This window comes from Ammospiza caudacuta, chromosome 20 (assembly GCF_027887145.1).
Source record: "Ammospiza caudacuta isolate bAmmCau1 chromosome 20, bAmmCau1.pri, whole genome shotgun sequence".
In the NCBI taxonomy this organism is placed as follows: Eukaryota; Metazoa; Chordata; class Aves; order Passeriformes; family Passerellidae; genus Ammospiza; species Ammospiza caudacuta.
The window spans coordinates 1,634,845-1,647,370 of NC_080612.1; the positions used below are offsets into that span (position 1 = coordinate 1,634,845).

General features: G+C 52.6%; 2 protein-coding genes across 2 annotated transcripts; one reads left to right on the forward strand and one right to left on the reverse strand.

Annotated features, from left to right (window-relative positions):
- The first annotated feature begins 3,473 nt into the window (after positions 1–3,473).
- Positions 3,474–4,914, forward strand: LOC131566445 (C-C motif chemokine 4 homolog). The gene is made up of 3 exons (XM_058817756.1): positions 3,474–3,593; positions 4,061–4,172; positions 4,497–4,914. The coding sequence occupies exons 1-3, from the start codon at positions 3,521–3,523 to the stop codon at positions 4,582–4,584; spliced, it is 273 nt and encodes a 90-aa protein (XP_058673739.1). The 5' UTR covers positions 3,474–3,520; the 3' UTR covers positions 4,585–4,914.
- A 3,678-nt stretch (positions 4,915–8,592) lies between these two features.
- On the reverse strand, positions 8,593–10,054 carry LOC131566446 (C-C motif chemokine 5-like). The gene is made up of 3 exons (XM_058817757.1): positions 9,904–10,054; positions 9,315–9,426; positions 8,593–8,832 (listed from the first exon to the last, which is right to left on the reverse strand). Exons 1-3 carry the CDS (start codon positions 9,974–9,976, stop codon positions 8,745–8,747), a joined length of 273 nt encoding a protein of 90 aa, XP_058673740.1. The 5' UTR covers positions 9,977–10,054; the 3' UTR covers positions 8,593–8,744.
- Between the last annotated feature and the right edge of the window lie 2,472 nt (positions 10,055–12,526).

Sequence of the window (12,526 nt, forward strand, 5' to 3'; positions counted from 1 at the left end):
CAGGGCAGCTTGAAGGAGTTTGAAAGTTTCTGGGCTAATCCTTGTCACTGTTTATACCCCAGGGTGAAGACTCAGCAGCTCCATGACAGCCTTTCCCTACCCATTTCTCCTTTGAATAATTTCTACCCTGCCTGCACCAAAACAAACCTCATACCCCAGTCGAGTGAGGCAAAAGTGGTAAAGAATGGCTTTTTTCCAGGAATAATAAAGGAAGCTTGGGAGGGGTCAGCTAATAAACACTTAAACTGCAGGAACTGCAATAGCAGAGAGCTCTGGGATTTGCCAGAGAAGCGAAAACCAGTGGACAGAGCAGAAAACCAAAACCAGAAACCAGAAGCCGGGCCCAGAGGTCAGCAAGGGCGGCTGGTTTGGGATGGCCGTGCCGAGCTCCAGGGTGGCAGCCGGTGACCCACAGCAGAGCCCTGCGGGCGGGGGCACGGTGAGGGCAGGAGCTGCCCCCCTGTCCCGGAGCCTTCCCGGCATTCCGGGGCAGTGACATTCCAGCTGACAGAGTAGCTCTGAGGGCACCCGCTGGTGACATAACCTCCTCCTCCTCCTCCTCCTCCTCCTCCTCACATTCCGTTGTGCTTTCTTTCCTCTCAGAGCTTCCAGGTGAGAGACAGAGCTGCAGGTCCCATGGCAGCCACCACACCTCCCCATCCCCCTGTGCCCCATGCACATCATCAGCCTCAAGGTTGGTGCCTTGCAGGCAGCAGCTGGTGAGCAGAAGGTGTGAAGTTGCCATGAGCAAAGCTGTCACCTGCTGGTGACGGGGTGGTGCCAGCCACAGGGCGCCTTTCTGCAGCCACAGCCTTTGTCACTGCTCTGTTCGGCGCTGGCGTTTGTCACACCCAAATGTGACTTGCAGGAACAGAGGAACATAAAACTCCCACTGTCGGTTTCTGAATGAATTATTTCCGTGGCAATAAGCCATAATTTGGGGTTTTTTTCAGCAGCAATTCAGCCGCAAGCTGGAGCCACTTCTTGTTCTGTGCTGAGCTGATCAGACTTACCAAGGGAGCAAAGAGCTGATCCTGCCAGACTTGCTTCCAGCAAAATCCACCACCTTCCCTGATATCCTTGTCAGGACTTACAGAGACTTTGCTCCCTCTAAAGGCCTCTCTGGTAAGGTCTCTGCCAGGATGAGGATGTGCCACAACCAGCAGCACCAGGGATGTAATGCAGGACCAGACCATGAGGGAAAGGAGGGATGCAAAACCAACTCTCCCCATGGAATAAGCATGGGAAGGAGCAGACCAGTCTAAGGAACCTCCAAGCTTCTCCTTTCAGTCCCTGCCAGGGAGACAAGGCAGCTGGTAAAGGACAGTGCATCCATTGCTCTCATGTGCAGCTCCAGGGTAGCCAAGCAGGGGGTTTAGAGTTCTGGGAGAGAAAATCCAGGCTCAGGAACACAACCAGAGATGCCTGAGTAGCCTCTCTGCAATGGGGGGCGACAGAATGTGGCAGGACATCAGAAGCCCAGGTCAGCCCTCTTCCTGCTCCCCAAGCATCTGCTCTGAGCTGTTGGCCTGCTGAGACTTGGTCTCTCCCACGTCAGGCTGGTTGTCCCCCACTTTCATCTCACCTCTTTAGCCAGGAAATCCATCTTCTACCCAATGCATCTCTTGGACGGAGTGGCTGAGGCTGGCAAAATGTCTCAGGAGTGACAAACCCCTTCTGCTAGGGAACTCCCTGCTCTCAGGTGAAATCCTGCCCTTTGGGTTGCCTGTGACTGCCAAGGGCAAAGTGATAAAGGGTGGATTAGTGAAACAGCAGTGAGAGTGGCTGAGAATGGGCTCGACACTGTCCTTGGAGGGTTGTGATCTATTGCACAAAGCTAGAGCCAGTCAGCAGCAGGGAAACCCAGGGATCGACACTGGCTAGTCCTTAATATGTTTATGTCCGGGCCGATGGGACAAAGGTCACCCTCAGCGAGCTGGCAGGTGACACAAAGTTGGGAGGGTGGCTTGTCATGTGAGAGGGACATGCTGCCATCATAGAATCATGGAATATTTTGGGATGAAAGAGACCTTAAAACCCACGCAGGTCTGTCCCTCCTGCCATGGGCAGGGACACTTTCCACTGTCCCAGGCTGCTCCAAGGCCTGTCCAGCCTGGCCATGGGCACTTCCAGGGAGGGGGCAGCCACTGCTTCTCCCTGGGAGCAAGCTGCTCCAGGGTCTCACTACCCTCACAGAGAAGAATTTCTTGCTAATATTTAATCTCTCTTTTTTTTTTTTTTTTTTTTTTTTTTAGTTTAAAGCTGTTCCCTCTTGTCTTATCACTTTTGGCCTGTGTGAAATCCATGGAGACCTCATCAGGATGGAGAACCTCATGAAGCTCAAAAAGAAGTGCCAAGTCCTGACCCTGTGAAGGAACATCCCCAGGCATCAGTACATGGCAGTGCTGACCAGCTGGAAAGCAGTTTGGCACAAAAGGACCTGGGGCTCCTGGTGGGCACCAGGCTGGACATGAGCAGCAATATTCTCTTGCCACCAAAATTCCATCAGGCTCCTGGGCTGCATGAGGAGGAACATTGACAGCAGGTTGAAGGAGGGGACCCTTCCCCTCTAGTAAGCATTGGTGAGTCTGTTCTTCAAGACCTGAGTCCAGTTCTGGACTCCCCAGGATTAGAGATGTATGGACATACTGAGACAGTCCAGCAAAGGGCCATGGAGATGAAAAAGAGATAGTAGCACTTCTCCAGGGAGGAGATGCTGGTACGGTTCAGGATGGAGAGGGCTCAGAGGATTCTTACCAATGTATGTGGAGCAAAGTAGATGCAGCCCAACTCTCAGTGGTGGCCACTAACAGGACAAGAGGCAACAAGAAATTCTAATTAAACACCAGATAAAGCTTTATTGCACTCTGAAGCAGGCTGTCCAGAGAGGCTGTGGAGTCTCGCAGCCCACGGGACACGGTCCTGGGCAGCATCTCCAGGGACTGGGCCAGATGAATTCCAGCCCTGCAGGTGTGGGGAGGCAGACTGAGTGCTGCGGGTGGCACAGAGCCTTCAGTGCAGCTACCCCTGAGCTCTGGGACAGCAGCTCAGCAGTCTCTGGCAAGCATCCAGCTCACAACTGCACGAGAGCACTTCTGTGCTGCCTGCTGGGGTTTTTTCCAGAGCTGCGTAATCCTAGGCAAACATTGTCTTTCCCTACATAGCCTCATAGGGAAAACCCCCTCTGGAGTCCAGTGGGACCATTATCCTTTTTGTGGCCAGGTCACTTGGCACATTTTAGTTTCCTTTCATTTGAATAAAGCAAAAATGAATGCTGAGTCACTTGGCATTGTGAGGGACCATATTCCATTCTACCTTGCTTTTTTCTGTTCCCTCTAATTCCCTTCAGCTGTTTCACTTTCATGTCATCCTTTATCATCATCCTGGAATTTCCATTTCGGCTGCTCCCAGCTGCCTCCAGGACTCCCTTTTAAAAGAGGGCTGAATCCAGCTGTTGCACACTGAGCTGCATCTTTCAGAGCTTCTGCTCCTGCCCTGACAGCCCTCACCCGACGGAAAGATGAAGGTCTCTGCAGCTGGATTGGCTCTTCTCCTCATTTCAGCCTCCTTCTCCCAGACTTTCTCTGGACCAGGTGAGTCCTGCTTTTTCATTTGTGAAGGGAGAACAGATATGAACCTTCCCTATTATTTCTCCATTGAGCTCTCATGACAGATAAGTGGGAAATTTTCAGCATTTTTGCCATTCTTCACTCTGCCCAGAGATTAACTGCATGTAGGAACCCTGGAATCAGAAAATCATCCATCCATCCATCCATCCATCCATCCATCCATCCATCCATCCATCCAACCTGGGCTCAAAGTACTTATTCCTGGTTAGAATTGAGAGATTTCAGCCTCTGCCCTGGGGCTGGAGGAGCTGTGGAAGTGAAGCTCTGAGCAATGGCAGAGTGAGAATCTCACAGCACCTTGATACTGCTTGGGGCATTGGACCAGATGATCCCCAATGTCCATTTCAACCTTAATTATTCTCTAATTTTTCACCACCTTCCCTGCCAGCACAGGTCCCAGAGCTCACATTGTCTTCCTTTGCCTCTTGTAGCTGGACTGGAGATCCCAACCTGCTGTTTCACATACAGCCAGCACAAGCTGCCACGGAGGCTCATCCAGCACCATTACAGCACCAGCAGCAACTGCCCCCAGCCAGGCATCGTGTGAGTGCCAGCTTGGGACAGGGACAGCACTGGGGCTGGGGGGTGACCAGCTCTGCACTGCAAGGGGCTGTAGGAGCAGAGCAGGGAGAGGGGAACACCGAGGAGAAGGGGCTCTCACAGGGATTGCTGGGGATGCTCATGGGGGGATTCCCAGGGATGGTCCTGCAGGAGTGGAGGAAGGGATGGAGTGGAGCATCACTGCCAGCTGCTGCCCTCAGCATCAGCACAGGGAAAATCTTCTTGCAATGCTCAGAGCTGGGATCCAGGTTCTCCTGGGAAGCAGGTGTGAGCAGAGCTCTAACATGTCCCATCCCTGTTCCACAGGTTTGTCACAAAGGAAGGCCGCCAGGTCTGTGCCAATCCTGAAAACAACTGGGTCCGAAGCTACCTGAGAATTTTGGGGCAGAACTGAGCGAAGCAGTGTGACAAGAGTAGCTACTGTCAAGTTATGTTATCCTGAGCTCCAGCCATGGAGCAGGACCCTGGGACAAGAGGAGCCACAGGAGCATCTGCAGGTGTCCCCAAGAGACTGCTGGAAGGGCACCTTGTGCTGGGGGCTGCTGCTCGTCCTTGCTTGCACAGACCAGGCTTCAGCCTCATCCCTCTGCCCAACCCCAGGCCCGTGGGACTGCACCTTGGCTGTTGTATTATTTGAAGTTATTTAAGAAATCATCATATGGGGCCATCAGTCCTTTTTTTTTCTGTGGATGATTATATTATTTATAGGAGGGTGACAGGGAAGGTATTTCTAGGAGGGTGACCCAATGTTGGATGATGGGAAACCCTGGTTTATACATGTCAATTCGTGATTCCAGAGAATAAAGAATTTGGAGAAAACCTTTGCTTTTTCCCTTTTACGTGCCTCTGTGTGGTGTTCACCAGCACACACAGAACAAACCTCTGAGCCATCTGAGCCTCTATAGGACACGTAAAGATGGGAAATGGTTTGAGGCAAACCCATAAAGTTTCCATACTGCAGTCTCAGGAACAGCCTCCAAAACCTCATTCTCCCCCAGCACACACCCCCAGTCCCCACATCCTCTACAGAATTAGAAGTGTTTATACCCACATGGGGGACTTTTGCATTCATGAATCTGCTCTCTACACTCCCAGGCACGTCGCACACATTTGCTGCTCCCAGCCCCACACACCCCACATCAAACTGACACTTGGGTGTGCAGCATTGAGACCAGCAGCGCTGGAGAGGGACAGGGACCCCATCTTTCATTCTGACCACCCCAATGAAGGTTGTTCCTCACTTTCCCACCTGTAGAACAAGGGGAAAGGTCCAGCTCTTGCTGTAGGGGTAAAACAACCAGCAGATTGTTCAGTTGTTCTGCAGTTGTTCTCAGGATGCAGCTTTCCATGGGAACATGAATGGGAAGGAGCAGGTGCCCAAAGGCACAGTGCTGGGCACACCTTGTCCATGGAGATCATGCTCAGAGTTCCTTGACATCTGCACTCCGTGAAGAAATCCCAAAAGGATTTGGGTATAAAGGAACTTAAAGCTCATCTCATTCCACCCCTGATGTGGGCAGGGACTCCTTCTACTGGACCCTCATGGTCCAAGCCCTGTCCAACCTGGCCTTGGACACTTTCCAGGGCTGGGGCAGCCACAGCTGCTCTGGGTGCCTGGGCCTCACCACCCTCACAGGGAAGAATTTCTTCCCAATGCCCATTCTAAACAGACCTCCTTCAGTGTAATACCACTCCTCTTTGACCTACAGCAGCAGACCCTGCTAAAAGTTTTGTTCCCATCCTTCTTACAGACCCTCTTCCACTGCCCCCACAGCATAGTCCAGAGCTGGCCTAGCCTTGCCCACATCTTGTTCTTCCTAAAGCAAAAAAACAAGCTTTCTCTTAGTGTTTATTTTTTTTCCCCTGCAGTTATAGGTCAGATTTGGCAACTCTGAGGCTGGGAAAGCACCTCTGTATTGTCTTGTGATTTCTCTCTAGTCTTGTGTTTTCTGGGCAGGAAAGCCGGCTGTAGTCAAGAGGGTGATGAACACCCAAGGAGCAGCATCCCAGGCAAGGGCAGCCCAGCCCAGGAGCATTCTGTGCCCCAGGATTTGGTGCTGGGGCCATACATGGAGAGGTGCAAATCTGCAGGGGGTGTATCCTGAGTGTGGCTGCCTCACTGTGCTGTGAAACTGTGGGGCAGAGTGGTTGGTGGATGGACAGGAGCAGGTGAAGATCCCAGGAATGGGGTGCTGGATGTCTCCCCTACCCCTGCGGACATCCCAACCCCATGTTTGGCACTGCAGAGCAATACAGGAGCCCCAGATTGTCCCTGTTCTGGGACTCTGAGCTGAGAGGGGATGGAGGATAGATGTTTTGGAGAAAGGGAAGTTGAGGGGAGTACTGGGGTTTATCCCATGCCCAGGATGCAGGGACAGGCTGGAGAGGCTGGATCATCCAGTGCTGCAGCTGCCTCCCCTCAGGACAGTCCCTGGCTGTGTGCCCAGGCACTTGTGGGAATTTCCCTCTCAAGCCTTTCTGGTTTCAGTTTCCAGTTGCTGGACTTAGGGAACGTTTCCTTCCCTGCCTGCAGCGGCAGAAGGCATCAGGAGATCAGAAGACCTTCATGGTCCCATGGGCAAAACACGGGATAGCCTGGTTTTCTCTGGCCTTTTTGAGGGCATGAACCCTGTGGCTGTTCCCTCTCTCCCAGCTTCACTTGAAGAAGCCCTGGGAGGAGAAAGGTGCCAGGGACACCCTCAGTCCCAGTGCCCACCTTTTCTCCCGGCTGGTCACTGCTCCCAAACCCATAATGAACATCCTGGAATGGCCTCTCTCAGCCACTCCTGGAGAGCGGATAGTTGGATCTTGGCCTCACACCTCAGCCTCTTCAATTTCTGTCTTTTCAACTTGCACTGGCCACTTTGTCCAAGAATCCTTTCTCCTAAACCAACCCATTTATACATCCCATCCTTGGTGCTGCCCTGTGGAAAGTGGGGGCTGGATGGATCAGGCTAAGTACAAACATGGTCTGTGTATCTGCTCAAGTCCAGGTGGGAACTCGAAGGTCTCTCTGCTTGAGCCTTTTTTCTCTCCTTGTTTCTGCTTTTCTTTCCCAATCCTGCTCTACTCCAGGTGAGTCCACCCACCCAGACCCACAGGATCACTAAGGCTGGAAAAGACCTCCAGGATGGTGGCTCCAGCCATTCCCCAGCACTGCCAAGACCACCCACGTCCCTAAGTGCCACATCCACACATCTGTTAAATTCCTGGGATGGAGACTCTGCCCCTGCCCTGGGCAGAGGTGATGGTGAGCAAGGAGAGGTCAGGAGACAACCTGAGGATCTGCAGAGCACTGTGGCACCAGCAGGGCTTGGGCCTGCTTTACAGACAGTTTACTCACACTGGTTTTCTGTCCCTCATAACCAGTTCTGAGGGACACAGCCCAAATTGTCCCCATCCTCTGCAGAGCCCCAGCAGGGATATGGGACCAGCAGTCTCATTTTCTACCCACAAAGTTACCAGCCAGTTTTAAGTGTCAACCGCAGGCTGATAAAGTGCTTTTGTTGGTTTTACTTTGTGCTTTTTAAAACAAAATCTTGTTTCCTGCCCAAGGAAGCTGCAGAACAACAGTGAATTGGTGCTTGTCTTGCAATAAACATTAACAGAGCATCCCAAGAGTTTAGCCTGGCTCAGGCTACATTCCAAAGGAGCCTGTGCCAGGGATGTAGTCCTGGCCATCCCCCTTTCCTCTCACCACAGGGACACCCCTGAATCCCCACCCTGAGATTTCCAGGCATTTATTTGCCAAATCTGCAGTGGCACAGCCCCACTAGCTCTCAGCCTTGGCTATGATGTGATGGGGGAAAGGGCTGGGAAGAAGTGCAGGGACTGGGAAGGGCTGGGAGGTGCTGGGGCTGATGCTGCTGTGGTGCTGGGATCAGGGAGGCCAAGCAGAAGGGAAGGCTTTTAGGACTAAGAAGGCTGGGGCACTTCCAGCTGAGAAGTTAGGTTTTTTTCCCTACATCCCCAAAAATAGTTTTAGTGGGGTCCCCATTTTCCAAACAGAAGGGGAACAACCAGTGATGACACAGAGATAAAACAGCTTTATTCATTGGCACCAGCACAAAACAGCAATTTGAGAATAAGGCTGAACACTGTGGTTCCACAACAAGCATCCTGTAAGTAACCAGGGTACCACTTCCTTCTCTAGGGACAGATCTTACTCTCAGCATCTATTGCACCATTACAAAATTCAGTAGGAAAATTAATCCTGGGCTCATAAAACAGCACTCAGAGATAATTCCAACCCACAGATAGCTCTGGGATGAAATGCCCCTCCCATTCTAGCAGTGGAGGCACAAGGTGGGGCTCAGTTTAGCCACATCACACAGCAGGGCACCCCAAGATGGGTCTGCAAGGCCAAGAGGTCTTCAGCATCATGTCTGCCCGAAGTGTAGCTGAATTATTGTGGACAAATGACACCTTTGCAAGGCAAAACAAACTTCCAGGGTCCTAAGGTGGCTCAGCAGGTCCTGGTGCTTGGCAGTAGCATTGCAAGGTCTGTGCCAAACTCTCCTGGGTGGTCTGGCAGGACTTCTCAGCTTCCAGTGCTCACTGCAGCTCCAGGCTGTTCACGTATTCCTTCACCCACCTGGCATCAGGGTTAGCACAGATCTCCCGCTTCTTCCTGGTCACAAACCTGGCAAGTCATGAGTCCAGGGGGAAAAGGGGCATCAGGGACTGGGGTCATGTTATTGGGTCATCTCTCACAAACTCTCAAGCATCCTTGAGCTGCAGAGTGTGCTAAAACCCAGGGGGAGATCAGGGTCCCTTGGGAGACCCTGCCATGCTCAGATATCTGTCCCCTTGTCCTGTGCACAGGGTGAGCCCGGGTGCAGTGTGGAATGTTGTGTGCATTGAGTTCATCAAGCTCTGGAAGGTCTTGCTGCCCCCTGACCTCCTTCCCATGCCTTACTCCCAGCATCAGGACAGTCCAAGCAGACCAAGGGACCACTTATTTCTCAGCTGAGGAGGGTGAGGGCTTACACAGTGCACATGGGACCTGGCTGGCTGCTCCCTTCCCCAGGTGTGGTGCCTTACAGCATCCTGGCCCTGTTGGATGTGAAGCCAGGAGCCCGGAGGCTGGCAGAGCCTCCCCTCACGGCCTGGGCTGGTACTTACACAACTGCTGGCTGGGAGCACTTGCTGCTGGTGTAGAAATACTCCTGCACATGGCTCTGAGGCAGCTTTCGTGAGACATAGCTGAAGCAGCACAAACCCATGTCAGACCCCACTGCAAGAGATCAGGAAATCCAGCCTGAGACCATTACTCAATAAATTGTACTTTCCTGGCTGAGAGCACAGACAACCACCTCCGTAATCAGCTGAACTGTCCCTTCTCCTCCTGTTTTCCCTAAAAATCAGCAAAAAATTGCTGTGAACAGAGAAACTTGATAAAAAAATATTGCTAGGATTGTTTGTTAAATGTTTTACAATAACATCCAGGGTAAAAATCCCTATTGTCACCCTGTGTCCACTCCTAAGGGCCAGCAAGAAAATGAGGGGAGAGGAAACCTGAAACCTTTTATACCAGTAAAATTCATCCCTAAAATAAAAGGATATTAGAAAGGAAGACCAGCTGAAATAAATCAGGAGAAGTTATTCAAACAGGTTTCCAACATTTGCAGCTGACTTTTGTGAGTTCTGCTCCAAATTGCAGGCAGTCAGAGCTAAAGTCCACCCCAGGAGAGCAGAGGGATGCTGTACTCACATGGAGCAGGAAGGGCCTGAGAAAAGAGGTGAGCAACCAGGATGATGGAGAGGCAGAGTGTGGAGATGTTCATCCTGGACAGGGATAAGCAGAGGCAGGATCAGAGCAGGTTCCTCCTGTGCCTTTTGTGAGGTGCTGGCTTAGTCCTTGCTCTTTATAGGGACAGTGGCCAGTCAGTCAGAATTGAAAGCAAACATGGAATTTCCAAAACATAATAGAGCTGATGTCACGGCACCTTTGCCTCAAAAATACTGAAGAAAAAAAAAAAAAAAAAAAAGAAACAGCTGGCTGAGGAAGTAGCAGAATAGCCTTTGTGTGAAGGGAGGTAAGCGTGAGCAAATCAGCCTCTAGTGACCAAGACAGGATATGAAACCACCCTTGAGCAGCAGGTTCACATGCATCATCCAAAACAACTCTGCTTATCAGAGTCACCTCAGCATCCCCACAAAAGCACCAGGAGGACCCAACTCAGTCTCATCTTCAAGGAACCAGGTCTGGGGGTTAGAGGTGCTCAGAACCTCAAATGGAAGGTGCAGGCTCCACCAAGGGGTCCCTTCTCCAGTGCTGGGTCTGGGAAGTGTCCAGGGTGGATACAGGGGTCAGTGAGGGCAGCGTGGACAGCAGGAACACTCAGTCTGGAAACTGGCTGTAGGTCCAGGTTGGCAGCCTTGGCACCATCAAGTACAGAATTCTCAGTGCTGTGCTTCCAGGGTGGGGCTGTGCCCTCCAAACCCCTCCCAATAATCCCAGCAGGGGCTGGGCTGGACTGGGAGTCCTGCCTGGATGGGCTAACTCTGCAAAGAGCGTCTTCTCCAAGCGCCAGTGGGTTTGTTCAAGGTGGGATGCAGGGGGCAGAGCAGGAGCTTCCCCAGCCCAGGGAGCTGAGAGGGACCAAGAGACCCCAGCCCTTGGTGCCCACCTGCAGTCATGGAGGTCACGGCAGGGACTGCACAGAGGCCCCTGGCACTGCCCTTGCTGTGACATGTAAGGTTCTCCAGGATGTTCCAGGGAGCATTTCCCTTTTTCCATCTCTCTACTTTGTGACTGGCCCCCATTTTGCCAGCTCACAGCCTGTGGTTCCTCTGGGTGTTTCCCAGCCCAGCTGCTGCTCACAAGGTGCCACGAGCTTGTGTTTCCCAGATTTCCTCACTGACCCTCATCCCCAGGGCTGCAGAGAAGGGCTGCTCTGCTGCCATTCTCCTTCTCCCCCACTGGCCTCATGGGTCTGTGGGGGCACTCAGAACCTTCCCAGTGTCCCCTCCACCACAATGCCCCCATGGTGGGGACCAGGGCTGCAGGAGGGTCTCCAGGGCTGTGCCAGGGACCCTGCTGGGGTGGGCAGGAGCCCATGGTTTCTCCCAGGAGGCATCCAGGGCATGTCCTATGGACCCTGAGGACTCTTCATGAGCAGGAGCTGGAGCTGAACCAAGAGCCTGACATCATGGGGTTGTCACAGACACATAGTGCTGGCATTTTGGGGCAGCACAGCAATGTGCTGCAGGTATTCAGGCTTTGCAAAAGACACAACCTCAGCTGGAATTTGCCAAGGGACTCTTCCTGTCAGAGATGGGGAGATGGATTATTTATTGCTACTGCCATATTGTATTCCAGAATTGGTCTGGCTAATTGATGTGAGCATTTCTTATGCCCCAGATCCATGTAGGGTGTAAAGTAAGGCAGTGGGACTCACCCTCATCTTCTCAGCACAACAACAACTGCATTTTGTGCTGAGCCTCATCCCCACTGCCCCAAGGCTGATCCTGGGGCTGGGATTTCTCTTTCCAAGGAGCAGTGCCTGTAGAAAAAGTCTGGTTTTATTTCCCCCACCTGCCTTGCCACGTGGCCCTACAAAGGGCTCCGAAAAGCAGCTGCCATGCTGTGTCACCTCCCTGTCCCCTGTGGCAGGTGGCAGAGATGGAGACTGTCCTGCCTTGGGGCGAGCAAATGAACTGTTTGGTGTTCCCAGATCTGCTGGCAGGTGAAGGAACTGTTACTGCCTGTGACATGATATGTGACAGGGCCAGATCAAGATCTCAGAAACCACAGAAAGATTCTGATCTCCCAACCGCAAGGCAGCCAGAGCTCACACTCTGTCATGGCTGGTAAAGGCAACCGAAACCATGACATCTGATTATTGCTCTCACAGCGAGGTGTGACTTCTCAGCCCTGCACAGCCTCCCCCTTCCCTGTCCCAGACATGCCCAAGGACTGGCACAGTCCTATAGGATCATCACACAGCCCACTTGCTTCTCGCTTGGGGGCTTTGCCCTGTGCAGGGTTTCTGAAGGTGCATTCTGCAGCCCTGGCCCTCAGAGCAGAGATGTCAGAGGTTTGGAAAGATGCCAAGTCATTTGTTGTAGCCCCATCCTTTCTCCAGGCTACATTCCCCAAAGCTGCCTTCCTTTGCCTTCTCCTTCTCCTTGAAAGGCAGCTCCCCAAGGAAAGGTGTTGGCCAAGGTGGCACCTGGGATCCACCTGGCTCTGCAGAGGAACCTGGGGGGAGATGGTGGCACCACAGGGACCGGGGCTGGGGGATGCCCAGAGCCGCACCGGGACCTTCTGACCAGGCTATGGAAGGGCTGTGGGGGGGCACCACGGTGGGGTCTGGCCTCAGATGGACACG

Excerpts from the sequence above, each read along its gene's own strand:
- LOC131566445 (XM_058817756.1), top strand. The coding sequence starts at position 3,521 with ATGAAGGTCTCTGCAGCTGGATTGGCTCTTCTCCTCATTTCAGCCTCC. Across the intron at positions 3,594-4,060 it reads CCAGACTTTCTCTGGACCAG|CTGGACTGGAGATCCCAACC; the intron begins GTGAGTCCTGCT and ends TGCCTCTTGTAG. Across the intron at positions 4,173-4,496 it reads TGCCCCCAGCCAGGCATCGT|GTTTGTCACAAAGGAAGGCC; the intron begins GTGAGTGCCAGC and ends CCTGTTCCACAG.
- LOC131566446 (XM_058817757.1), bottom strand. The coding sequence starts at position 9,976 with ATGAACATCTCCACACTCTGCCTCTCCATCATCCTGGTTGCTCACCTC. Across the intron at positions 9,427-9,903 it reads TCAGGCCCTTCCTGCTCCAT|TGGGGTCTGACATGGGTTTG; the intron begins GTGAGTACAGCA and ends GATCTCTTGCAG. Across the intron at positions 8,833-9,314 it reads TGCTCCCAGCCAGCAGTTGT|GTTTGTGACCAGGAAGAAGC; the intron begins GTAAGTACCAGC and ends ATGACTTGCCAG.